Source organism: Physeter macrocephalus, chromosome 6, assembly GCF_002837175.3.
Source record: "Physeter macrocephalus isolate SW-GA chromosome 6, ASM283717v5, whole genome shotgun sequence".
In the NCBI taxonomy this organism is placed as follows: Eukaryota; Metazoa; Chordata; class Mammalia; order Artiodactyla; family Physeteridae; genus Physeter; species Physeter macrocephalus.
This window is the reverse complement of record NC_041219.1, coordinates 89,512,386-89,539,885: the sequence shown is the minus strand read 5'-3', so window position 1 is coordinate 89,539,885 and position 27,500 is coordinate 89,512,386. Positions and strand designations below refer to the sequence as shown.

General features: G+C 39.8%; 1 protein-coding gene across 4 annotated transcripts in view; it reads left to right on the top strand.

Annotated features, from left to right (window-relative positions):
* SPATS2 (spermatogenesis associated serine rich 2) overlaps nucleotides 1-24,565 on the top strand; it is a 152,904-nt gene extending 128,339 nt beyond the window's left edge. For all 4 annotated transcript variants that reach the window (XM_007107491.4, XM_055085642.1, XM_007107492.4 and 1 more), the window contains 8 exons: nucleotides 254-515; nucleotides 1,733-1,912; nucleotides 4,356-4,491; nucleotides 14,331-14,389; nucleotides 18,542-18,651; nucleotides 21,369-21,471; nucleotides 22,686-22,900; nucleotides 23,958-24,565. In XM_007107491.4, the coding sequence (XP_007107553.2) occupies nucleotides 254-515; nucleotides 1,733-1,912; nucleotides 4,356-4,491; nucleotides 14,331-14,389; nucleotides 18,542-18,651; nucleotides 21,369-21,471; nucleotides 22,686-22,900; nucleotides 23,958-24,269 (1,377 nt within the window). In that variant the 3' untranslated portion in view covers nucleotides 24,270-24,565. The remainder of the gene's footprint in view (nucleotides 1-253; nucleotides 516-1,732; nucleotides 1,913-4,355; nucleotides 4,492-14,330; nucleotides 14,390-18,541; nucleotides 18,652-21,368; nucleotides 21,472-22,685; nucleotides 22,901-23,957) is intronic.
* The last annotated feature ends 2,935 nt before the right edge of the window (nucleotides 24,566-27,500 follow it).

Genomic DNA, 27,500 nt, shown 5'->3' with positions numbered 1-27,500 from the left:
TATCTTTTGATCTTTCTTATGGTGGGTTTTGCCATGCTTTAATATTTTATTTTTATGTGTTTGAGTTTATCCAAAGTATCTTACATAGTTATGTTAGTCAGTAGTTGAACATATACAAAAATGTGTTCAGTTTCTGGAAGAGCAAATGAGAAGTTGGTAACATTGGTTGCCTTTGGGTAGCTGGAGTTACCTCTCTGGATTGTGGGGGGTGTTCTTTTTCTTTTCTTTTTTTCAAATCTTTAATAACCATTAGAACAAAAAGAAGAAAAGCAAACCAAAACCTGCAGCAGAACCAAGTAACAGTATCCCAGATTCCAATAAACTGGTTTCCATTCAAGAGGAACAGTCTACGCCTTCCTCAGAGAAAGGTGGTATTAATGGTTACCATGTCAACGGTGCCATCAATGATACTGAGTCTGTGGACTCACTCAGTGAAGGTATGGAGGCACTTTCAATAGATGCCAGAGAATTGGAGGATCCTGAGTCTGCCACACAAGATATGCTGGATAGAACAGGTGAGTATATTAACAACAGGTCTTTGAAAAGTTCCATTCTATTGAAATATACAGGGGCTTCCTGGTTGAGAAACCAATCAATAAATTAAATCTAGTTAGTCTTCCACTTTTTAGTTTTGTTACCTCTTATGTGAAAGAGTCACATTTTGTAATTATCAAAGGCCTAGAAAAATATAATTCTTGTTCCATTGTCTCATATTTTAATTTTAGTCTAAATCAGCCTTATGGAAATCTTCTAATTTAATAGTCCCGTAGTACTTAGAGATTACAGAACATGACCTTAAGATGTTTTTTTAATTTCACACTTATTAAGGAAAATGATGATGATGAGTTGATGTTGATATTATTATTCTAAGACCCAACACAATGAGGAATATATAAACCTAACTGTAATCCCATGGCTTTCATTAGAAATAGACTGTTGGTTTTTTTAGTCCCACATTTGTTTTTTAGTAAAGAATTAAGATTAGTTTTATTTGTAAATTCAGGTATCTTGTACATTTTGTTTCATTAACCATTTTGATGAGTGCTGGGAAGATATTGGGAATATATTTTTTAAGATAGGCTTTTAAATTACTTGTTTGTTAATCCAGTTCCCTTTGCTCTGTTGCTGCTGGCTTTATAAATGTAATGCCAATTTTAAAATTATGCTGTACTTTTCAGATGTTCTTTTATTGATTAGTTCACACGCACACACATACAAAGACTTAGAGAAAAACATAGCACCTCAAACAAACCAAAGATAGTCAACAGCTTTCATTTTTTTCTGAACTAGCTTTCCTCTCATTTCCTAACTCTTTGCCCTTTCTATTCCCTAAAGCTTTTAAAACTCTTCTTTCCCTGGGACAGTGTAAAAATCTTTTCCTCAACATAACTTACAGAAGCTTGTCAGAAGGTGGTGATATTGACTCTCTTCACTTCCTTGTGCCCAGAACTACAAGGAAGTTACCAAGGTACAGGGAATGAGCTAGCCTATCTGGAGATGGGTTAACAAAGAATCCTCCTCTTCAATTAGGATGCCTTTTAGGGCTAAGCCAGATAATACTCATAGCCTCACTGACTCTGCTCTTTGTTCTATTTTGTCAGTTGATTCTGTTCACAACCTTTAAAGAGGCATCGTTCTGGCGCATTTTTACCTTTTTTCTTTGTGTATATTTAAAGACTGCCTGATTTACCCCTAAATTGTGCTCTAATATACTGGCCGCTTCCTTTGACAGGATCCATGCTGGAGAATGGTGTCTCTGATTCTGAGTCCAGGTCTTTGACTGCGCACTCTGCTCAGAATTCTCAACAGAATAGAAATGCTGCCAAATCTCTCTCAAGATCTACCATAGGACCTCAGCTTTCAAATCTAGGAATGGAAGATGTTCCACTCTCTTCCACCAACAAAAAGCTAGGTAAATCAGAGGCCTTCCTTTGAGAGAAAACAATAAAATCTGTGTTTTTAGCTAAAGAGGGCAAATTATCTTTGTTCTCATAGGTAAGGTTTCAGAATGGGCAGCAGGTAGTACTTTTTCTGTTTTCCAGGCAGTGTCTATCCACCCTTTCCCCGTTTTGTGTACACAGTTGGAGTCTGATAGTAGTTTAGATGCTGTACAGTCTTGCTGCAATAATGGGGATCGTTTTTGTGGCGAAAGTCAAGGATGCCAGGATGACTTTTCTGCTAACATTAACCTGTTTGTTTTATTTGCTTTACTGCAACATTTCTGTGCTATTTCCTTCACTTTTATCTCCTGGTTGACTCAACAGTAAAAAGCTCTGCCATCTCTGAAATGACACTTTGAGGAAATATTTTAATTTCTCTTCACAACTTCATGCTCTTACTGATACCTGTAAGACTATAGCTTTAAACAAGGTCATTTTCTCTTAAGCATTTACTTAGCATTGACTGATGGTAGCCATTTGCTTTTCTTTTAAACTATAATAGTTATTTAAATAATCAGCCAATTATTAAACAGAGATAATAGCCCTTCTGCCATACATCTAAGCATGGCAGTCCACTCACCTGAACAAATGAAACAGAGAAATGTAAAAGACACTTGCAACCTGTAGCTCTTTATTGAATTATTTATTCCACATGAGCCAAATTTAATTAGCGAAGCTCTCCTTTTTCATCTTTCTAACATAGCCCTCAACTTGGTGCAGAAAGGCAAGTCTGAGACTATTTAGTCAAGCCAAAATAAAGGCACAGGGCTTGAAAGCTTTTAGGTAGATTTTAAAGAAATCAAGTTGAGATGAGGAAGGATTTAAATAAAAAATTGAAAATCTGTATCTTGGCACATTATAAATTTGTTAGATCAGTTATTCCAACTACCAGTTGTAATAATTTTGACATTGGTGGATATAAAAAGGTTAATAGAACTCTCAGAAACTGGTTAAAATGTGTTGGGTAGGTAAATATATTTCATCTTTATCTACAGTGTTGGCTTACCCACATATAATGCTTCAAACTGTACTACCGAGAGAGAACTTTATCAATTTTGTAATGTCTACATGGTGAATTGTATTCTACTAAATCCTGTTATTTAGAGAGTTTTGAAAATTTTGTACCTACTGACATAGGTTTTCTTTTAGTCTTTTTCTCTCTGTGTTTCATTTCATTTTAGATAGTTTCTAAAATTGACGTCTTCAAATTTATTAATCTTTTTTTCTTTAATAGTTTTTAATCTGCTGTTAATCCAATCCAGTGTATTTTTCATCTCAGACATTGTGTGGTTTTTTTTTTTCATCTCTAGAGGTTCAGTTGGGGTCTTTTTAAATATCTTCCGTGTCTCTCCTTAACATGCTTCTGCTTTTCCTCTACCTTCTTGAACATATGGTATCTGATTATATTAGCTGTTTTGATGTCCTTACCTACTTGATTTTACATCTGTGTCATTTCTGCACCTGTTTCTATTCATTGATTTTTCTCTTCATTATGGATCAGTCATATTTTTCTGCCTCTAGTAATTTTTTATTGGATGCCAGACATTGTGAATTTCTCTTTGTTGATTGCTAGATATTTTTGTATTTCTTTAAATATTCTTGTGATTTATTCTGGGACTGTTATTTGGAAACAATCTGAAGCTTGCTTTTTTAAGCTTTGTTAGATGGAAATAGAGCAGCCTTTAGTCTAGAGCTAATTACTGAGGCAGTACCCTTCTAAGTACTCTACCTGGTGCCCCACTCTGGCTGGTATGAACATGAACTATTCCTGGTCTGGGTAAGCTCTGAGGATTATTCCCCCTGCTGCTTTCCAGTGGTTCTTTTCCCTGTTTCGGGTAGTTTCTGCACACCCATGCACTCAGAATCCTCTGTAGATCTTTGTACAATTTTTTCATTTTTGTGTAGCTTTCTCCTCCCCAGTATTCTGCCCTGAGAATTCTAGCCACCTTGGCCTCACTGAATTCTCAACTCTGTCCCCTCAATTCAGGGAGACTTCCAGGCTCAGTTAAGGACTTCTCCTCCTTGCATTGCAGCCTGGAAACTCTCTTATGGCAGTAAGTTGGGGCAGTCATAGTCCTCACTTCTTTTGTGTCTGTTTTCTTTGCAGGGGGGTGGGGGGTAGTGGGTGAGAAGTACTGCCTATTGTTCATTGTCTGAAAACCATTGTTTCATATATTTTGTGTGTGTCTGAAGTTTTTTAAGACAGGAGGGTAAATCCAATTCCTATTACTCCATCTTGGCCACGATACTTATTTTTTTAAAAAAATCTATGAAAACATTAGTTTTTTGTTGAGGAGCGTGGCCATTTAGGAAGTAGTCTTAGTCCACATGACATTTGTTACATTACATGCTTAGGTGTTCAGATCCAGCTTTCAAGTCACCTGTGCTCCTTTTTTTATTGGGGTTTTTTCCAAGGTTCTAATATTGAAAAATCTGTGAAAGACCTCCAGCGCTGCACAGTGTCTCTTGCACGATATCGAGTTGTAGTTAAAGAAGAGATGGATGCTTCCATTAAGAAAATGAAACAAGCTTTTGCTGAATTGCAGAGCTGGTAAGTTAAGTTGCTTTTGATATCAGTAGCACAAAAATGATCATTTATAAAAGATGGTTAGCCATTCACCAAATCCTTTAATTCCTAACTCTTAACTATTCTGCATAGTGGAGAAAGACTTAAAAATCCTATGCTATATTTAGCTTTCTGCTTCATTCTACTTGTGGTCACAGTGTGGGAATGAGTGGTAGAGAGAACTCATAATGCTTTAGGAATGGGCCTAAATTAATATTAACTTAACATTGTTCGGAAAGGGACAAATAATTATAGAGTAGGTCATGCATCCTTACATTTGGGACTGTCTTTTAAACCAGGAATCTGCAACCAATGACATGTTGTTTTTGAACAAAGTTATAAAGTAGAAAAGATGTCTTTGTTTTCCTAATGCACCCCACCCTAATGGTCTCTTCTGTGCCCTATTATTAATCACTGATTTATTTTAATTTTGTGCTTTTTAAACTTGTTTTAAAAAATTCTATCTTAAAATATATGTGTTCTGTAGGGGAAATAGGGTTTAGTAGTTAAAGAGGTTTGAAAATACTTAATTTTTTTTTTTTACTACTGGACTTCTTAATGCCTTTTCAGTGCTAATCTGCATTGTGAATTTACAAGAGGGAGCTATTTATCGAATATATTTGATTATAGATTATAGAATCTTTGGGAGGAGAAATATATTCTAATTTTTTTGTAGAACACGGAAGCTGTTTTAACTATTAGATAGTAAAGTGGTAACTAATTTTTAAACCATAACTCCTTTCGGGGGGGTATTTGCATTTTATAAGGGACTTTTTTGAAAATGGAAAAGACCTAAGGACCAAATTAAGTAAAATGATAGGAAGACAAGCAGCTAGGTTGATATTTGGGGATTTAAGACTGTCCATTCTGCTTACTTGTAAGACTTGCGTGGATCTGAAATGTGAGAGGAAGTTTTCATGAATAGGGAGGACCTACACCACTCTTCCTCCCAACCATCCATCTGTTTTCTTGCCTGTCTATGGGCTGTTTCCTGAGGTCATATTGAGCCATGTTTCTGTTCACAAACTTAGTCTGGTCACTTCATGCCACAGCAGACAAAAGATAGAGCGAGTGTGAATAGCCTCAGTCCTCCTGTTTTGTGGAATTGAAGAAGGGAGCGAATTAACGAAGATGTAGAATAAAGCCTCCAAAAAGTTGCTGACCACTGCTTTTATCATTTGCAAAGTGTAGAGTGGTCCATGAACCAAAAAGTACTTTTAGGATAGATAATTCATCTGCTAGGCTACCCATGCTTTGTCCTGAATCCCAAGTTTCCCCTTTCAGGTTTTATAGCTAGAAATTCAATGTCATATCTTCTGTTTTCCTTCTATACATTTTTGCTCTAGCCAGATTACTCGTCTCAAAACTTAACGTACACATTTCCTCTTCCATATGCTAGTTAAGGCCACTTTTCCAGACTAATAATGGTCTCCTATATTTTCTGCTTATCTAAATCCAACCAATTCTCCGAAATTCACCTTAAATAAACTCTAACTTCCCGTGGAAATTTTTCGAGGTAACTGATCCTCTTTGTGACCCTCTGGGAGAAATCCCCATGCCCTTTGCTCTGGATTATTATCATATCAGATATTGTTAGCTCAAGAAAAGAATAAAGAGCTAAGAGTAGAGCATCACAACTTGGCCTTGACAAACCTCCGGTCTCCATGATTATTTAGTTTACTGATTACTTAGCCACAGGATCTGATTCCATTCAGAACCAGCCTGAACCAGGAAATACAGTTCCGGGAGAGAGATTTGTGAGTCCTTGTTGACTTGGAACCCAGTCAGGGGGAGCCTCCTTTAACAAATGACAAATGAAATGGTTTCCTGCCTAGAAACTGTGTATTTAGGATTGATTAGCAGGCGTAGAAACCAGGTCAATTTAACTTGAGGAAAGACATTACCTGCCCTTTCCTGCTGGTGTAAAGCCTTCTCTCTGGATGATTGGGTTTTTAACCTGGCTTATTTCAATGCCCCTGTAGTTTCTACCTCAAGATATAATTGGCAGGTGAGCTAACTCCCTTTCGCACTGAACCAGAGCTTGGAGTTAACGTCACTTAGGAAGCCATTTTTTGTGTTGGTTACAGTATAAAAGAAAAGAAAAGCGTTCTAACAAATTTGCAACAGTAAGATTACATTACACCTGACGGGGCACTAGGGGAATTATGCCGATAACTGCTTTCACATCAAGGCCAAATGAAAGCTGACATTTACCTGTGGGAAGGTAAAAGCAGAGGCTTCCCAGGATGTAAAACGTCAAATCTGTTCTTATTGGTGATCCAGTAATAATCATCTCTAGACCCAGGTTTACTTTTCTTGTTAATTAATAAAATTTGTCTGACACATTGTTGGAGCTCCTAGCTGACTTAAGTTTAAGGCCGTTAAGGAGCAGGATATGAAGTAGAACATGAAGCTGGAGTGTGTAAACTACTTCGGACAGTTGTCATAATATGTGTCGGTGAAAAGTGCCAACAAAATACACACTCAGCCTGCCTTTTAAATAAAATTTCTGTTTTATTGAAAGTCAAAAGGTACTTACTAAAAGGAGAAAATGGGTAATAAATTTGGGATTCTACAGCACATAAAGTCAGTGTACGCCTGTGCTTAAGACTGAAGTTTTTCCTGGCTGATTCCTCATTCACCTTAGAAAAGTTATTTCCTTTTATTTGAGCTTCTCTTTTCTTCTTACAATAAACTTAACAAAGGCTTTCAGATCCTTAAATTTAAAGCCCATCTATAGAGATGCTGAAAATTTAGAAAATAATTTTATGAATGAAAGCACTTCAAAAATGTCTAAAAGCCATAGAAATAAAGGAATGGGCTACTGTTATAATGTGTTATCAGAAAGGTACCTAGCACTCTTTAGTTTTAAATTATTCTTCAGTTTTCGCATGTTTAGTACATTGATATCTTATTTCTACTAGTTCTTGCCTCCATGGTTCTCAATATTCTTTGATTTAAAATTCTAACCCTTTAACCATCTGTGAAAATAACTAAATAACATACGAAGATTACTTTACAGTACCAAACAGGTTCAATCATACTATCTGATTTATTCATCCAGATTTCTGTCCTGTGCAGAGGGAACTTTATATTTTACTTTACTATTAAAAGGAATTTGAGTCTTAGGTTAAGCTGTTTGCCTAACATGACATCATAAGTTGCAGACTCAGTATTTGAATCTGTGTGTTCTGACTCCCAGTAACCTATGGTCTTCATCCCACCCATCACTGATGGCTCACTTCCCCACTAAAGCTTGAGAAGAAGGCTAGAGACTCTTGGTGCATATCTCATACGTTATCTCCTCCTCAGCTTAAAGACTGTGTAACAGAGAAACCCCACTGCAGGAGAATTTAGGGACTAAGGAATTCAGTTGTTATAGAATAGGGTTAGAATGAAGAGGACCAGGATTTTGACTGAGCCTATGAACCTCTTTAAAGGCTTTTTTTAGTTCAATAAAACAAAACTATAAGAAGGACCATTCCATCCAAAATATTTAATGTTCTTTTTATTTCGTAATTCCTAAGGGCCTAAATCACTCTTCTTAAGTCATAATTTGGAGTGACTTGCAATTCATTTATTCTTCAGGTCAGATCTTAGTTGTGGGAAAGGCATGCAGATTTTAAGAGAAAGGTTACTGTGGAGGGGGTCAATTAGAAAAGATTTCTTGGAGGAAATGAATCATTATCAAGCCTTGAAAACGCATGGAATTTACACTGGCACAAAGGGTGGGGATCCTTTAAGAGATATGATATAAGCAAAGCCATAGAAGGGACATGTAGGGACTTCACAGTGTAGCTAGAGCTAAGGGGCAATAGTTGAAAGTAGTGAGAGGTAAGTCAGAGGCTAAAGTAGAATGAGAGCGTTTGATGAAGGAATCTGAATTTTTTTTTTAAGTTTCCTTTATTCCCTCTTATTTTTACTATATTTCCCATAATTATAACAATTGATTTAAAAAAAATAGAAGTCATATAACTCTACCACCCTAACACATCATCAATATTTTATTTTTTGTGTTCCCTGTGTCCCTTATCTATAAGCACGTGTAATCTTAATAGATATAATCATAGTGAGATTGTAATTTTGTAGTGTATTCTTTTCACTTAAATTATCTTTGATTCACCTCTTTATTTTATATATATATATTTTTTGTGGTACGTGGGCCTCTCACTGTCGTGGCCTCTCCCATTGCGGAGCACAGGCTCCGGACGCGCAGGCTCAGCGGCCATGGCTCACGGGCCCAGCCGCTCCGCGGCATGTGGGATCTTCCCGGACCGGGGCACGAACCCGCGTCCCCTGCATCGGCAGGCGGATTCTCAACCACTGCGCCACCAGGGAAGCCCTGATTCACCTCTTTATAACTGCCTGCACTGTCTTAGTATGTGTATGTGTTTATTTAAGAATTTCTAGGGACTTCCCCGGTGGTCCAGTGGTTAAGGCTTCACCTTCCAATGAAGGGGGTGCAGGTTCGATCCGTGGTCAGGGAGCTAAGATCCCACATGCCTCACGGCCAAAAAACCAAGACATAAAACAGAAGAACAAATTCAATAAAGACTTTAAAAATGGTCCACATCGGGGAAAAAAAGAAGAAAAAAAAGGGACTTCCCTGGCGGTCCAGTAGTTAGGACTCTGCGCTTCCACTGCAGGGGGCACAGGTTCAATCCCTGGTCCAAGAACTAGCATCCTGCATGCCATGAGGCGTGGCAAAAAAAAAAGAATTTCTAGACAGTGGATCTGGAATGTATAATGATTTACCAGAGTAATCTGAGGGCATTTTACTAAACAGATATTCTGCTGAAACTGAGAAATCAACATGAGTACAGAAATTAGAATAATAATTGCTGTTGCCATTTATGGAGGTATAATTGTATGTCAGAAACTTTTATGCACAATATCTATATATAACAATATCATTTGTAATATTATACTCATTTTATAGATGAAAAAAATGGGCACAGAAAAAAAATAATTTGCCTAAAGTCATACTTGTTATTAAGTGATACTTTTCCACTATATCATGCTTCCTTTTTTGTGTCTTACCAGGTATCTCTGTTTGCCTTTATTTTTTCAGTCTTTGCCTTCCTAGTGCATATATGTCTCTCTTTAGACGTTGCTATCATATCCAGAGAGAAGGTTCAAAAAAACAAGTCCCGGTTTAGGATCAAGTCAGCCACTCATTATGTGGCTTAACACTGCAACTATTTTTCCTTACCAACTGGAAACTTGAACAGTGAGCTCCTTGGTAATCTAGATTGCTACTGTTTCTTTTTCCCAAAACATATTATAAAATATCGTCAAATCATATGGTCTCTAGTATTACTTTAGAATTGAGATGCTTTGACCACTGGAGAAGAACAGAAAGAAAGGTTTTCCATTAAGGGCCTGTCCCACAAGAACAGCTTATATCCACATTCTAACTTCTTAAAAGCTACTTGAGATTCTTGAAATATGAAAATTACATTACATGCTTTGTAAAGGCCTCCTAACAGAGAGGAACCGAGTTTTCATAAGATCCAAATTTGATTTAATAAGCTGGTTCTTTCCATTCATTTTACCCCAGTTGTTCAGCTCAACATGATGACCTGGCTGCCTAACTGGTGTTTTTTGTTTCTATTTTGAGCCCAGATGTGTGTACCATTCTCATAAAACCAGTGCTGGGAATACGGAGTTTTATGAAACACTTGAAGCATCATTAATTCTCTGCTAACAAAAACTACTGAAAATTCTCTTTTTTGGTTGTTTTATATGAGAAGGGAGAAGTGTCTTCAGAGAAATAAAGGTGTTTGCATTGGCTTTGCTTTGCTTGGATTTCTGCTTTAGTGGAATTAGAATAAATAGGTTTTAGGTTTTCAGCAAATAAAATCAAGTTCAAATGTTTTGTAAGAACATTATTGAGTGGTTTAGAGTATAAACCCTTGAAATAATTAGTTGGCTCAGGAATTGCCAGAGTCGTTTCTATTATAACATTGTTTTCTAATGCAACAACCATAAACAAATGAGTTAACAGTTTTTTGGTACCAAGGAATTACTGAAGGCAATAGCTTTAATCAATAAGCTACATGTTAAATATATTAATTAAAGGGCTTGTTTCAAATGATGGATATATAATGTATCTTAGAGATATGAATGGTGATGCTACAGGAACAACTGTTCTGACCGACTAAATTACGCAAAAGCTTTAGAGTAAGTTGAGGAAATGTGAAGATGGTAAAAAGTCTTGGTAAGGAGGGAAGGAAATAGAGAACATTCAGACATTTACCTGTCTTCTTCCTTAACAGTGACAAGACATCTAAAACCATCTTTCATGGTCAAAGAAAGGATATGGAAATTCTCTATGCTGTATGAGGCCCAGGCTTAATAAGACCTAGTGTCTTTCTAAACAGAGTCCCAGCAATATTTAGTGGATTTTCATTATCAGTTTCTGAGTCCAGTGTTATCAGATGCTCATCATCATGTATTTCCATTCAAGAAAGCCTTGACAGAACAGTTGCAAGCTTAGTACCCTCAAGTACTGAGTAAGAAAGGTAACAGAAAGTCTGGCAGTCTGAATGAGCCTTTCATCACTCTCTGAGAGGACTCATTGCTTGTAGCTATGGCATCTGAAAACTATTACCTCAAACCACAGGTACTTTTGAATCTCTTGGCCACGGATCCATAGTGGGACCGCCATACAGCTTAGAACAGGTGGAAACTTTAGCTTAAGTTTCCTCATTGTCAGAAAGTTGTAGTACAGTAAATTACTATTTTTAATTGTAAAAAATGCCTCTGCTATTTATCTTACGCTTAGCCTACTTTCCACCTTTGCACTCTTCTCACCTCTGTTTATTTTGTGATGGGCATGTTTCCACGCATCCGGAGCCTGTGCTCCTCAACGGGAGAGGCCACAACAGTGAGAGGCCCTCGTACTGAAAAAATAATAATAATAATAATTTTTAAAAAAAGCTTTCAATATACAGAAAAGTTGAAGGGATAGTACAGTGATCGGTGTATTTGCTGTGTGTGTGTGTGTGTGTGTGTGTGTGTGTTTTGGTGGAACCATTTGGAAGTTGCAGACATAACATGCCATCCCTAAATGCTTTAGCATTAATTACCTAAAATACAGTTATTCTACACAACTGTAAAGCATTATGTGATGTACTTTTAAGAAAGTTCTTCATAGTGTTTTGTCTTGGTCTCAGCCTATCTTTAGTGATGCTCTCAGCTAGGAATGCCTGGGGGCACTCACCTGGGCCCTGTACTGCTTGTGGCCCCTGCCCCACTATGAGCCAGTGTTGTGGCGGACTGACCCTTGTGCTTCTTACGATTGCCAGATGCACCTCAGCAACAACTATCAGGGGATTTTGAAGAAAAAAACAAGGTTTATTACTCACAAGTCGTGGGGGGTACATGGCATGCCTGGAGCCACACAGCAGAGTGTGCCTAAGGAGAGTACAGACCTGGGGTCATGCCTTTATTGGGGTTGAGGGTGGGGTGCCTCGGGTTTTGCGAGTTCTTTATTAGTAAATTTAAAACATAAGAGCAAGAAAGCGTGGGAAGGAAAAGTAGGATCACTCAAGTGGGTCAGTTATCTAGGTCGCCCAGGGCCTTCTAAAAGGGGAACCTCATAGGTGGGGTGGCCTGGCTCTTTATGAATGTCGTCAACCGAAAGCTTAATGTTGGGCACTTACATTATAATCAAAAAAGCTAATCGCCAGGCACTTACACTACATATAATTTAACATTTATTCATTTTTCTATTTTAAAGACTTGTAGAAAATTTAATGAAAAATTGCAAAGATTCATCAGGCTTTTCTCTGAGAAAATATCCCAACAGTTAGCCAATAGGTTCCTCTGTTTAATGCTTGGCTGACATCACAGGACCTTTCAGTAGGTGTTATCAATAGATGGTAACATGACAAACAAAAAGAAATAGAAGTGCTTACTGCTTTTCAGTGTTTTTTGGCATGAAAAGGTAAGCTTTTGTTTCTTTTTTAATTGGAGTGCTCATAGGGTTGCTCACACAATGCCCTGTGAATTTCTTATGAAATGAGTTATTCAAGAAACAAAGGTTATGTAAATGAATGCTAATCATTCTTACAGGGAAAAAAAGTACCATCGTGATGTAGTAGCTCATACTGACACAAAAAAGTCTTATTGTGACAGTGCAGAACTTTTTTTCCTTGCTGAAAAGGTATCATGTGACATTCTACTTTTTCATAATAAAGATTGTAAGCTGCAAAAATCTTACTTGTTTGCTGAGCTCTTTCAATAAACATTTTACAAGTTTTGTCAGAGACAAATTTGTCATCTGATGGACACAGTGTCTGCGTCTTAAGGTGATTCAGTGACAGAAGAGAGGTAATGATAAACTCGAGGCCTGGTAGCTCCTGTCTCAGATGTGCTTCTGTTTTGCCTTTTAGGTATTCCAAATGCTGCTAGAGTTCTTGAAGCAAAATATTTGCCAAGGTTTGGGGAATGCTTTCTTAGCAAAAGTATTGCTACCCTATCACAATAGTTGTATCTTCTCTCTCGTCTGGTGCTTTGGGATTAATATGCCAACCAAATTTGTTTCGTTACAAGTCTGTGTATTAACATCATGCATAATGATTATCAAACCTGTGTTCTCCAGCACTTTACTATAACAGATTTTGCTCCTTGAGGAAATGTTCCTGCCTTATACTTTTTTGTATATCTCACTATAGTCTCCATATTAACTACTTTGTGCCAGCATAACAACATATTGAGCTAAATTGAATTAGACTATGTGTGTGTGTGTGAGTGTATATATATATATATATATATATATATATATATATATATGCATATGTGTGTGATTAGTTTTACAACCAGAAACAAGAGGAGAACTTTTATTAACCCTGTAGTTATATTCCCACTCAAAAGGAGAAATTAGAATGAATTTCAAATATGAAGAGATTTGGAACATTTCATGTGTGTGCAGGTATTAAAGTTTTAGTTTTGTGTTTTTGTTTTTGGGGTTTTGTTTGTTTGTTTGTTTTGCCACCGCTAAGCAAAACTGATATGGTAAGGAAAATTATTTTCATCCAGAGGTTTAATCCTAGGGCAGCCTATTATTTCTTTATATGTTCGCTGAAGGTGGTGGGCTCTTTTCTAAGAACATAGAAAAGCTTTCCCATGCTTACAAACCATTTACATTTGCAGTGGAGAAAATTCTAATTGACTATTTAATGTTCTTTTTCTGTAAAAAGCCTTCCAAAAACCTTTGATTCCATCTTTTCTGGATTACTATTAAACGTTTACCTGAAACCAGCACAGTGTATGTACGTCTTTTGACTACTCTGCATTCTTAAGACTAAAGCACCAGTGGACTTGGTGCAACTGTGCTAAAATGTTGAAGATCTATAAATCCTAATCGTGGGTATATTTATCATGCCCTAGCAGGAGTATTGCCTGGTAAAAATTCATTAGAAGCAAAGCTGTCCAATTTTATAGACCAAAATGTAAAATAAAAAATATGCACATATGTAGAAATATGTAATTTCCATGAGGACTTCCGCTTTAGCACAACTTACTGAGAAATGTTTTGTAGCTTGCTACTGCCATCTACTGGTTCTCAACTCTTAGATGAGTAGCTACTGGTTTACGGTAATATATAGAAATAAAAGGGAATTAGGTTTCTTTATTGGAATCTTTAAAATAGTCTTTGCTGAGGGTGAGATAGGATTTTCATGTGGTATATACAGTGTTTATTTTGCAGTATGCTTTTAGGGAACAAACTCATAAGTCTTTCTCCACTATTAACAATGTGCAGTGTTCCTGTTTGAGTTTCTGATCAAACCTTTTTTCCCTTTGTCATCCCTTCCTAGTTTAATGGATCGAGAAGTGGCATTGCTTGCTGAAATGGACAAAGTGAAAGCTGAAGCAAGTAAGACTGATCTTTATTAAAGCTGTTACCTGCCTCTCAACCCCCATAACAAAAGTTCAATATAAATGCCACAATAAGAGTTTATATATTTGATTAAACAGTCTTGAGCAGTTGCACTATGCTGGCATAGGAATCCTTTCAGGTGAAACAACTTTACAAGAGCCTGTTTTTCAATATTTCCAAATTTTAATACTTTGAATATAGAGTTCAGTGTCTAAGAGACTACTTCATGGTATCTGCCACCACAGCACCAATTAAGGAAAATAAAGTATCTTGCAGGTGCCTGGGTTTTATTTTGTTTTTTTCCTCCAGTGATTGAACAATTCCATTGGATTTTTTTCTACTTGGAAATAAACCTTTGGCATAATCAGAGGAGGTGTCACCAGGTTGCCTACAATTAGTGTATACATTCCTGTCATTACCTCTCTCAGAACTTTCTTTGTTTTCTCGGGTTGTAGAACCTTCACTCAGTGTCTGTTATCATTGGGTAGGGAAAAAGTCAATTAATTGAAGGTTCAGGATACCCATGACGAGGGTTCTTTGAAAGCTTACTAAAATGGAGTCTGGAGTAATAGTCTAACTTGGATAATTTGTGGGGTTTTATACAGAAGAACCAGATATCTGTTTTCTGTCATTTCTGTTAAGGGTTAGGTTAAAGATACACAGCTGTATGAAAAGAAGGGAATGCCAACTGCACCTTGTACAATGGCATTGATTTGGGGCTTTTCAACAGTTTTTCCTTCGTGCATCGAATGCCAGATTTGTAATTAGGAAGGTTGTTTCTTTTAACCTACTCTCAAACTGGTGAGAATGGAAATAGGTTGAGATGATGGCTCACAATTAAATCATTTGTATCTGTGGTCATGGGCCAGAGGAGGCAGCTTTGAAGCACTGAGCCGAGTTCAGTTTTGATCCATTTTAATGAAATTTTGAGTACATAACAGAGATGCTATCCATTGTTTTTCAGAGGTGAGATTTCGTTTAAATTGAGTGGTATATCCTGAAATTTCCAGTGACAGTTTCAGTCCATTCTTGTACCTGTCTGTTCTCTTTTTGAAGTTGAAGTTTCAGAGAAATTAAAATTAGTAAGAATACATAGCCCCTAAAAAAAAAAAAAAAAAAAAGACATAGTTCTTACTTTTGAGAAGAAGGTGCTTTTTTTTTTGGCTACATTGGGTCTTTGTTGCTGAGCGCGGGCTTTCTCTCGTTGTGGTGAGCAGGGGCTACTCTTCATTGCGGTGAGCGGGCTTTTCATTGCGGTGCCTTCTCTTGTTGCGGAGCACTGGCTCTAGGCGCGTGGGCTTCAGTAGTTGCAGCAGGTGGGCCCTAGAGTGTGTGGGCTCATTAGTTGCGGTGCGTGGGCTCCAGGGCGTGTGGGCTCAGTTGTTGTGGCTCGCAGGCTCTAGAGCGCAGGCTCAGTAGTTGTGACGCACGGGCTTAGTTGCTCCGCGGCATGTGGGATCTTCCCGGACCAGGGCTTGAACCCGTGTGCCCTGCATTGGCAGGCGGATTCTTAACCACTGCACCATCAGAGAAGTCCGAAGGTGCTTTTTAAAATACATCTTTTGGGCTTCCCCGGTGGCGCAGTGGTTGAGAGTCCACCTGCGGATGCTGGGGACGCCGGTTCGTGCTCCTGGTCCGGGAAGATGCCACATGCCGCGGAGCGGCTGGGCCCGTGAGCCTTGGCCGCTGAGCTTGCGTGTCCAGAGCCTGTGCTCCGCAACGGGAGAGGCCACAGCAGTGAGAGGCCCGCGTACCGCAAAAAATAATAATAAAATAAAATACATCTTTTATAGAAAATTTTGAACATATTTCAAATAGGGAGGCTAATATAATTAGCACCCAGCCTCAACCAGTTATCAATTCATGGTCAATCTTATATTATCAAATACAGTCCACCCCTCTCATGCTAAAAATCCTAGTTCTCAATGGCACTAATGTAATTACTCATTTACCAATAATATCAAAAGGTGTTTCTTTTTCTTTTCTTTACACATTATAGTTTATTAATTATATGTTCATAGTACTTCACAGTTCAGAGTTCTCTCACACTCATTCATATGTGATGTTAATATCAACCGTATGGGAGAGTTAGGTTTTTGGATTTTATTTTGTTTTATTTTTTTTCATTTCATAAACGAAGAAACAAGTTCCTTGGAAAAATGTGACTTGTCCAAGGTCATATAATTAGGCCCTCTGAGTTATATGATATGTGTAGAAATCTTTACTTGACACATCTTGAGATCTGTAATTTTATCTTAGAATCCTAGAATGCTGGAGCTGAGAGAAAGTGAATTTGATACAAGTGGCAAATAGGTTTTATCTTGGGAGCCAGACCAACAGATCATTTGTATTTGTTGGGCCTTTGTATTGAGAAACTTTTGTATGCATGTTCCTAACTTACTGGGAAAGTGTGCCCTTATCGATTAACCTGACATGGGTATGAGCAGCCTATGTGGCAAATTGGACTAAGTAAACTTGCTAAAGACATTCAGCTCTACGCCTGATGTAGCTCTTTAAAAATTCTATTTTTTTCTAATGTAAATTTGGCTAGTTTCTCAGTAGGTTACAGGATTCTGTGTATAAGTTAGGAATTGAGTTTGACTGCATGCCACAGAATGACCTAAAAAAATGTGAGTTTCTTTTTCTCTCATGAAATGAAAGGTCCAGAGGTAAGCAGTCCAGGGCTGTAGGGCATCTCCAAAATGATATGAGGGACCCAGGCTTCTCTATCCTTCTCCCCAGCCATCCTTACACTGTGCTTATGGTCAAAATATACATCCTACGGCTCCAGCCAGGGAAGGGCAAAATGTTACATGCAGGCTAAGACTCCTTTAGAGAGCTTTCCTAGTAAGCCTCACCTCTGAATTCTGCTTAGATCTCAATGGCCAAACTATACCACATGATACAGTTATGTGTAGCAAAGCCAGGAAATGTAGCTTTTTTTACCTAAGCACATTGGTACCCAACAACATTAGACTTCTGATAGAGGAGAATGGATATTCAGTCACTAACAGTCTTTGCTACAGTCCACCCCTCAGCTACCCTGCAGTCCTCTTTTATCCAAAATGAGAACACACTCACCTCCTGCTTGATGGCAACACCTCCACAGTCTCCTCTAGTTCACGTATTCAGCTGAAAGTCCAGGACTTCTGGGTAGTTTCAGATATTCCAACAGCTCTGTTATGGTATATTGTGGTCTGGCATCCCATATACTGAAAGAAACGTTATTTCATGGATAGGGAGAGAAGAGGATAATTATAATAAAAATTCCCACCTGGACATGCAATGATCAAAGCTTACTGGACAGGAATAGTAGAGTCCCTGCCCCAGTGGTAGAGAAAGTTCCTTGGTTCATTTGGCAGCCCCTAGATCTGCTTCCTGAGAGGATTTCTTTTGCCCTTTGTCCTCTGTAGCCCCTGGCTTTCTACTCTGAGAGAATTTTTATTGTCTGTCATTCTTCATGGCCATACCTGAGTTACACATCTGGGAGCAAGCCAGAGAAGATGCTTCTTGAAAGGCTGTAAATAATCTAATGTCCATCATTAGGGAACTTGGTAAATAATTGTTGTATATCCACATAGTAGAATACTAGGTGGCTATTAAACAGAGTGAGGGGAATCCAATGTATTAATAAGGAATGAACTTCAAGACACAGGAAGTAAAAATAGCTAAGGTAAAGGAGGGACCATTGTGAGGGGAAAAAAGAGAGAGAGAGGTTGTATATGCAGAGAGTATAATGGAAAGTATACATAAGAAATTGTTACCAGTGGTTTCCTCTGGAAGTCAGAAGTAGGAGGGACAGTTTTATTTTTCATTTTATACACATTTATTCTAGATGTATTCTTTACCTTGTGCATATTTTTATTTTAATTTATATGCATCTTGATAAAATTTTTTTAAGTGGGAAGAGGAGAAAGAGAAATGACAAGTGATGTATGAGTCTTTATGATTCATAAAAAGCATTTACCATGTAAACTGCCTTCAGAGTCCCTCAAGAAGGTGGAAACTGGACCTTTGGTATTTTCACTTTCTGGATGGGTGGGCAGCTAAGCCTTTGGCTGTCCAAGTACATACTGCAAGGCCTATACTTCTAGTTCTTCTTTGTCCTATTTAGCAGACCATAAGAGTCATACTCCCTTTCCTCTACAGTGGAAATTTTGCTCAGCCGTCAGAAGAAAGCCGAACTTCTAAAGAAGATGACTGATGTGGCTGTTCGGATGTCAGAGGAGCAGTTGGCTGAGCTCAGAGCTGATATCAAGGTAGAACTTCCTTCTCTTTCTGCTTTTCTTCTTACCCTCGGTGACTAAAGTAGCAAATCTCCATAATTCATGGCTGTATCTAATATATTTAACTCATGATCTCCTCTTCCCAAACCTGGCCCTTTCCCTTTCTCTGTAAATGGTACTTTCATCTATCCAGTGTCCAAGCTGGAAACCTTAGGGAATTTCTCCTTTTCCCACAGTCACATCTATCAGCAGACCCTGTCCCTTTGACCTTCTGCGAAATCTCAGATCTGACCTTTTCTCTTTGTCTCCACCGCCACCATCATGATGAAGCTACAGTGATCTCTTGCTTGGACTTTGTGGTAGCCTCTTAACTGATTCCACTCCTCCTCTTTGCCACTGCCCTGGCCTCCCCACCCCTTCATATCTGTCCCTCGCATTACAGAACCTACTTCAAACTTCCCGTTGCTTTCAGGATAGGCTATAATCCTTAACGGCCTGTAGGGCTCTGTATGGTCTGGCCCTGCTGCTGTGCTTTGCACAGCATCCCCCTTGTCCCCTCTGCTCCAGCCATACTCGCTCTCCTTTCCACAGGCATACGCTGTTCCCTCCTGTGAGGGCTGCTGCCGTGCTTTTCCATCTGTGTCTAGAACGTTCTTTCCCTCCCCTGCCACTCCCAGCACACACCTCACTCCTGACCTCATCCTTCCTGACTTTCCTGACGTGTCCCCCCAGTTTGTGCCTTCCTAGCACACTTAAAATCGTATGTGCATTTGATTAATCTGTCTTTCCCACTCGAGAGTGAACTTTACAGTGACAGGAACTGCTGTGTTTCCAGTGCCCTGGCACAATGCCTTGGAGCATAGTAGGTGTTCAGTAGATAGTTAAATAGTTGGTGGGTCAATTCTGATTTTATAAGAGAAAAATGAGCAATTTGAGGTGTTGATTATATTGTAAACTGTTTATAAAGATTACTTGGATTCAACACTCAGATGTTTTAAATTCTTATATGAATAACAGTGTTTCTGAGACTAAGATGGGAACCTGAGAGAGGTTGGGTTATTCATGGGTAGTTGTGGACACTGACATTCTAATTAATTGTTTCTAAACCGTGAACTGTATGGGCCTTCTCTACTCCTGTGCCCTAACTCTGCTCTTTCTGAACATGTGAGATTTATTGCCATATCTAAGAGGAATACATGCTGGGGAGGCTATATAACAGCCTTTGTAAAATAAAAGCATAGATGGAAGATCATCTGAGACCTTACAGGCATCCCTGTTACCATCCTGACCCACCCAGCCTTTCACACAAACCTATGTCGCGTTATTATTCTCTCACTCCTTCCCCTTAGGCTATATTGGGGAGAAATAGTGAAACCAACAATGCAAGTTTTAAATTACCATTTTCTGATTAACTAAGACTATATTGCTAAATCTTATAGAAAGTCTTCCCCGCACTGATGCCAGTCAGTCTCATTCAGCTATCTGGGAGAAGCCAGAAACCCCTTTGGAATTAGATAAGAATTCTGGCTCTCACAGGCTTCATCTGTTCCCCTTCCCACGTGGTTGAAGAGCTGCTAGAAATATTTCTGCAGGCTGACTAAGGATCTGTTTCTTTCCACGTTTTCAGTGTACTGAAGTGGGTGCTGTGCAATTTAAATGTCTTATTTCCAGATCATTTTATTTCCGTCATTCCTGTTATGTCTTTGGCTCAGGAAACCCTAGAATGTGTTTCAGAATTAATCTCAGACTGATATTGCATGTCTGAAGCCTTTGTTATAGAGATTCATGTGCTTTCCTAAGCCACAGTGTACTCTGAAGCTTTAGGACTTCAAGTCCCAGAGGTAATTTTTATTTCTCCTCTCCCATTTATTGCTTCTAGATGCATCCCGAGGATTCTGATGCACTTGATTCTACCCCTTGAAAATCCAAAGTGGAATTAGGCCACCCCCAGTTAGAGGACTGCTCTGAGTTCAGTTCTTCTAAATTATATCTAGGCCTTTAACTTTTCTTTCTTACTCTCTTGTACATCTGAAAAAATGATTCCAGACTACCTTAGAAATTGTTTATTGAAATAGACCCCCAGAAGCACTTTATTCCTGACATGTTTCTAGCCCCACTATTTCTATAGTATAGTTAGTTTTTGACCCAAGGGGATGGTTACTTCTCAGCTCAGTCTGCTTAAAAGAATTAAATTACTTGCAGCACAAACTCTTCTCATTTGCAAAGCTGACTTCTCACATGAATGATTTTCCATCTGAAGAAATTGTTCCTATTACAAGGACTAACAAATCCTACTTTATAAAGCGGTGAAGTGGGTTTACTAAGGAAGTTTATATTAAAGAACACCAAATAATCTATTAAAATTAAGGAATCATTGTTGTAACTTATAAGCATTTCTGCTGCCTCTGCCTGTGTATAAAATGGAACAATGTGGAGAGTAGCTAACAGTGGAGAGAAAGGTGGTCCTCCATCATGAGTTCCTTCTTTCTCCAGAGTTTCTCTTGATTTACACCTAATGACCATTAGCATTTCATAAAGCTCCCAAATGGACTTATCTTTGGGCCCTTAAGGAAAATGACTGAATTTTGTCAATCACCCAGCATTGGTAATATGATGGCCATGTATGTAATGAACTTTGAAGCACAAAAAGAAAACAATTGAAAGTAATTGTTTCGTCTGTTTATAGCAAGCTATAAATCCCACATGTATTGTTTGTCTCACCTGGAGGCTTTTCTTTGTCTTTTCTCCAGCACTTTGTTAGTGAACGTAAATATGATGAGGATCTGGGACGAGTGGCCCGATTCACCTGTGATGTAGAGACCCTAAAGAAGAACATAGATTCATTTGGACAAGGTGAGGTGCTGAGAGATTCAGGGCGCGCGGGAGATGGTGATGCGAAGACCACCCTCAACTAACTAGAAACTGAAGTGCCGATTGGCTTCTCCCCTGATTCTTCCTCAGTCCCTCTTGGGTTTTGGTTTGTTTGCTTGTTTTTATGAAAAGGAACTCTGAGATACTTAATAAGTCAGTGGACACAGATGCTTTGAGCTCTGAGGATAGGCATTTTCCAGCTCCCTAAATTTGCGGTCATATTTTTTCATCATTTCCTGCTGAGCTGAGAGGTGTTTGGTATATAGTATAAAGAGCATGTGGCCCTGGAGTCAGACCAAGTTTGAATCCTTGCCTCTGCACTCTACATTGGGCCGCTCATTTTACTCCTCGCTGGAGATAACAATACCTGCTTTGCCTAGCGCATAATAGGTGTATGTGGAGGCGGGGCACAGAGGTGCCTGTGTGGTGAGAGCCTAGCGACACATCAGTCAAACCCAGACCCCGAGCTTGGCTCCTCCGTTCTTTCTGTCCCGAGCTTGGCTCCTCTGTTCTTTCTGTCTCGGTGTGAAAGTGAAATAAATGTTGGACCTAGGGCAGTTATTGTGAGCTCAACATTAGCCCAGGCTTAAAGCCAAGGAAAAAAATCTAGGGGGGACTTTTAGACCGTTGAATTCTGACAAAACGTGAATTGAAAATATTAGTATTTTTCAGCTAGATTGATATTTTGAATTTGGAGTTATTTTTGCAGAAAGAGCCTTGGGAAGATAGATATTTGTTGTAAAGACTAGTTCTGTTCATATGTAACTCATCTTGCCTCATTCAAATTTTTAAAAAAGAATTTGGCTTTTTATTTAACTTTTTCTTTCTTTTTGAAGTCTGTACTTCAGAATGTTCCTTGCATAGGAAAGCGAACATATGGCCCATACTATTGTTCCTAGGCTTAGTCAGCCGCTGGTGCCAAAGCCGGGAGTTTAGGTGGTAGGAAATGCCAAGAAGTCATTAGTTGGTGGGGGGCTGGGCCACTTACAAAGCGGTGGGGATTTGGCAGGAGTGGAGGAAGAGGACAGAAGGGAGATTTTCCTTCCCATTACCTATTTATAAGCTTATCTTTACAAATACTCAGATAGACAGTTCTTCATCCTAAATTGCTCATTGTGAGATGGAGAAATAGGGAAAATGTTACCTATCATGCTCTTCTGTCATCTGACCACATATTGCTCATATATCTGTCTCAGTGTCCCATCCAAAGAACAGCTATTCAACCAGATCTCGATGTAGCTCGGTTACATCTGTGTCTTTGAGTAGCCCGTGTGATGCCTCTGCTGCTTCCTCTTCCACCTGTGCCTCTGCTCCCAGCCTTACAAGTGCTAACAAGAAAAACTCGGCACCAGGGGAGACTCTCGCAACCGCAGCAAACTCCAGTGGCCGGCCCTACCAGCCTCATCGAGAGGTAACCTAGCTTCCGCACTGAGCAACTTACGAAGAAATGCTGCCAGGTTGTCACAGCTTAAACACTGACAGCTCAGTACATTACCTTCCTCTCTTTATGCCCATTCCACACCTATTTTGAATACCTCCAGCCTCAGTTATTTCCAGAGAAAGCATTTGGTATGTATGTTCCAAATCAGCAGCCAGTTTAGATTTCCTGTCGCCAAGACTGCTGACTTTCTGACGTTGGCAGTGATCCTAGCTTTGTAGGTAGTAGTATTGCCTGGTAATTGGTCACACTGGGAGTCATGTACCCATCTTGAGGTAGAAAAACACCACAATGGCAGGTTCACCAGAATGCGTCTGAAGCTGCAACTCCCTAGAAGCACGGTGTAGATTATATCAGGGAGAGAGAGAGAGCATGAACCTGGTAGGGCGGGAGTGAACACTAGAAAGTTGAAGCATAATCCATAGTTTCTTTTCCTTGGTTTGAAGGAGGTACATAAGAGCAGTCCATGGCAGTGCTGTCAGTAATTCTTCAGACTGGTATTACATTGGAATTGGAGGAAAAAAATAAAATCCTATGCCGTAAGCATTCTGGGTTGTAACGTGAAAGATGTGTTAAGTGTCACAGCAGTGTGATTTAATCTGTGGTTCATGATATATAGCAGCGTAGATCATAGTGATGTTTATTTTATTATTCCAGATGTTCATTATCTTTACAGATGGCTTATGATCTACAAAATTCAGACACGTGATAAGATACTTGCCCAACTGAGGGCTTGTAACAACCTTAGAGGATGCTCTTTCTTCCTTTTCTGCCCAGCTAAAGAAAAGCTCTTCAGTGGAGAAGAGCATAGGGGTGAAAGGCAGGGGGTAAATAGTGAATGATTTATTAATTCTGATTAGTGTCTAGATTGGATTGGCTGATCAAACTCTGTGAGTTTTAAGAGAGAACTGAGTCCCAAGCCTGGGATACTGCTATTAGGCTTTCAGAATACTCCTAAATAAACTGAACTGGAACAAACGGGGTGCCCTAATGCCACAGTGCTCTGAACATTGTCTTCTTTTATCCTTAGGTATTGCCGGGGAACAGACGAGGAGGACAAGGCTACAGGCCACAAGGCCCAAAGTCCAATGACCCCACGAACCAAGGGCGACATGACAGTGGGGGTCGTTACAGAAACAGCTCATGGTATTCATATGGTTCCAGGTACCAGAGTGCTCCATCCCAGGCGCCAGACAACACTAGTGAATGGGGCCAGACTCACTCTGCAGGGACCAATGGAATTGGAGCCAGCATGGAGCCCAGCCCACCCAAGCCCTCATTCAAAAAGGGGCTCCCCCAGCGCAAACCCAGGACCTCTCAGCCTGAAACCGTGAACTCTTGAGGGCAATTCCAGCTGGTCTGTCTCTTCTATCCCACACAATTCAACTTGGTAACGGGACTTTAGGAAACTTGTAGTTAGATTTAATAACAAAAAGAAGTTTGCGCATTCACTTTTGATGCCATTCTAAATATTTTGGTTTCTTCTCTCTTCGTTTCCGCTTTACCATTTTTTTTGGAAGGGAAGCTGTTTTTTCCCTTGACCTTTCCCAGTGATATGGATTGATTCTGACTGGTCATTTCCACCAGGAATCACTGGCACCTGTTGCCAGGTTTCCCAAGGGTAAGCAGTGTTCTTCCCAGTGCTCCAGGCCTTTCAGGGGCCTGAAGAGGCCTTCCTCAGCAACCCCTACTGTCCAGGCTTTCAGGAGGATGATGGATCAGGCAGCTGGTCTTGCTGCCTTTCCAGTCTAAGCAGAAGCCACACGTGCCAGTCAGGTTCCCTGTAAACAACAACATGACCAAGGGAGGCAATGAGGGGGTTGCATACTGTCCTGGATTAGCCAGAGAAGGGGAAACTGAATTGGTGAAAAGGAAGGAACACCAGGAAACATTTGAGAATTTGCCTGTGCTCCTAGAACGTGCCTGAGATTGACACTCAGATCGGGGTTTCAGTCTCTTGCTTGGCACCGTAGCTTAACCTGCAGTTTCTTCCAAATGCCCAAGCCTTGTTTCCTATTACCTTAGACTGCAAACCAGTCTAGGGGAGTCTGTGGGAAAGTAGCATTTAATTAAAGGGAAAAAAAGTACTTTTTTTTTTGCGGTACGCGGGCCTCTCACCGTTGTGGCCTCTCCCGTTACGGAGCACAAACTCCGGACGCGCAGGCTCAGCGGCCATGGCTCACGGGCCCAGCCGCTCCGCGGCATGTGGGATCTTCCCGGACCGGGGCACGAATCCGCGTCCCCTGCATCGGCAGGTGGACTCTCAACCACTGCGCCACCCAGGGAAGCCCCAAAAAAGTATTTCTTTGTTTCAGTGTTTGAAGATTTTTGTTGTTGTTCTCCCTCTTTCCTGATTCCTATTCTGACCCTAAACCAAATTTATAGCAATATAATTAGTGTTAATTAAGGTGTTAACTATCAAAAAATTGCCTCTGTCAATCTTTAGAGTTGAATAAATAAAAACAACTGCATAAACGTTCCCACGTTTGTGTCACAGCAGGAAGTGACTTCATTTCATTTTCTTTTTCTTTGGGCCTCATGGGGTAGAAGTCACTCGAACAGCTTGTTCAGGGCTTAAATGAGGGTGTCCAATTTCTAAGTCATTTGTCCACTGCTTACCTTCAGAACCAAATTAAATGTAAAAGCCAGGATGAGCAGATGCAGCGGTTCCTCTTGGGAAAAGCTCTGTAGGAGAGGGAATGGCGACTTTCCGAAGGAGAGCCTGCCAGTTCAGAAAACCCACAGCTGCCAGCAGCTCACCCAGGCAACCAAAGGTTCTGTCCACAGCCCTGTCTTCCACTGCCTGTCCCTTCACAGGAGTAGTGGATGTCACAATGTAATGGGGTTCCTGCATGTAGCAGGTGGTGCTGGTGCCAGAGTGCCACACCCACCCCAGCCTCTACGATTTAATAACAGCAGAGCTTTTTCTTCCCCAGCATTTGTTCTCCCAAGGCTGAATTGAAGCCCAGGCTGTAAGTGGCAGTGGTGCAGAACTTAGCTGCCTCAGGGCTTCCCCTAGCTCTTTGGCTGAAGATGAGCTGCCAGGGTTCAGGTTGGTTGCACAGATTGAGAGAGAAAGAGAGAAAAAGAGTGTGTGTGTGTGTGTGTGTGTGTGTGTGTGTGTGTGTGTGTGTGTGTGTGTGTGTATGTATGTGTGTCTTTCAGTAAAGAAAACAATAGTCAAGGAGTACTAGGAAGCCATTTTCTAAGGGGCTGGCCACCTCATTTGGGGGAATTTATCCAACATCACCATCAGCCTGTTGGTATCAGGAAAAAGCCCTGCTTTTCTGATTAATTGCTTACCTACACTTTATAGGAAATCCAGAGACTGAAGTGGCCTTGAGGGATTATGAGGTCTATGCCCATATCCAGGCAAGACTGTATTTAACCACCTAAACAGATGGGAAGCCACATGTTTGTCAAAACTGCCTTGAAGTTGAAGTTAAAATCTCTTTATAGAAAAATATTTGAAGACTTTTTTCTATGACCACAAAAAGTTTGAAAATTATGAAGCTTTTTTTTACACAGTTTTTAATTACAAAAGTAGCATTTAAAATATCAAATAATACAGAAATGTAAAAGGAAAAAGTTAGTTTTCCACTTTTCCATTCTGTTCCTCAGGGGTAATAACTTAATAATTTGGCATATATCCTTATAAACCTTTTCAAAGCATATATGTGCTTATACACATAGATATGTAGGCTTTTTTAAAAATAAGTTTATTTATTTTTGGTTGTGTTGGGTCTTCCTTGCGGTACGCAGGCTTCTCACTGTGGTGGCTTCTCTTGTTGTGGAGCACGGCCTCTAGGTGTGTGGGCTTCAGTAGTTGTGGCACGTGGGCTCAGTAGTTGTGGCTCGCAGGCTCTAGAGCGCAGGCTCAGTAGCTGTGGCACACGGGCTTAGTTGCTCCTCGGCATGTGGGATCTTCCCAGACCAGGGCTTGAACCTGTGTCCCCTGCCTTGGCAGGCGGATTCCCAACCACTGTGCCACCAGGGAAGCCTGATATATAGGCTTTTAATTTTTTGTTTTGTTTCTTACAAAAAAGGGAGCATACTATATGCATTCTACAATCCTTTTTTTAGATATGTCTAAAGCATAATTCATTTAGGATCTCACGTTGTAGATATTCTCCTAAATTTGCCATTTGACTTTCTTCAGTGAAGAGAAGTGAGGTTTATCTTAAGTTTGAACTGTGCAGCTCATTCTTTGCTCCCCACAACAGCTCTTCCTTCCAAGAGGAGGGAGGCTCTGTACCCTGGGCAGTTCCTGCTGTGTGTTCAGAGACAACCTTCCTAACCATCATTTCTCTTTCCCTTTCCATTTCCTCTTAGAGATCAACGTCCTGGCCTTTCCCAGCCAAAAAGATAAGACTGAAACTTCAGGTTTACCTTTGTCAGTTATGTGCCACTTGAGAGAGAAAATTTAAATTAGCGTGGCCTCATTATGAACATCAAATATTCCGTAGGCCCCTTACTTGCGGCATTTTTTTTTTTTTTTTTTTTTTTTTGCGGTACGTGGGCCTCTCACTGTTGTGGCCTCTCCCATTGCAGAGCACAGGCTCCGGACGTGCAG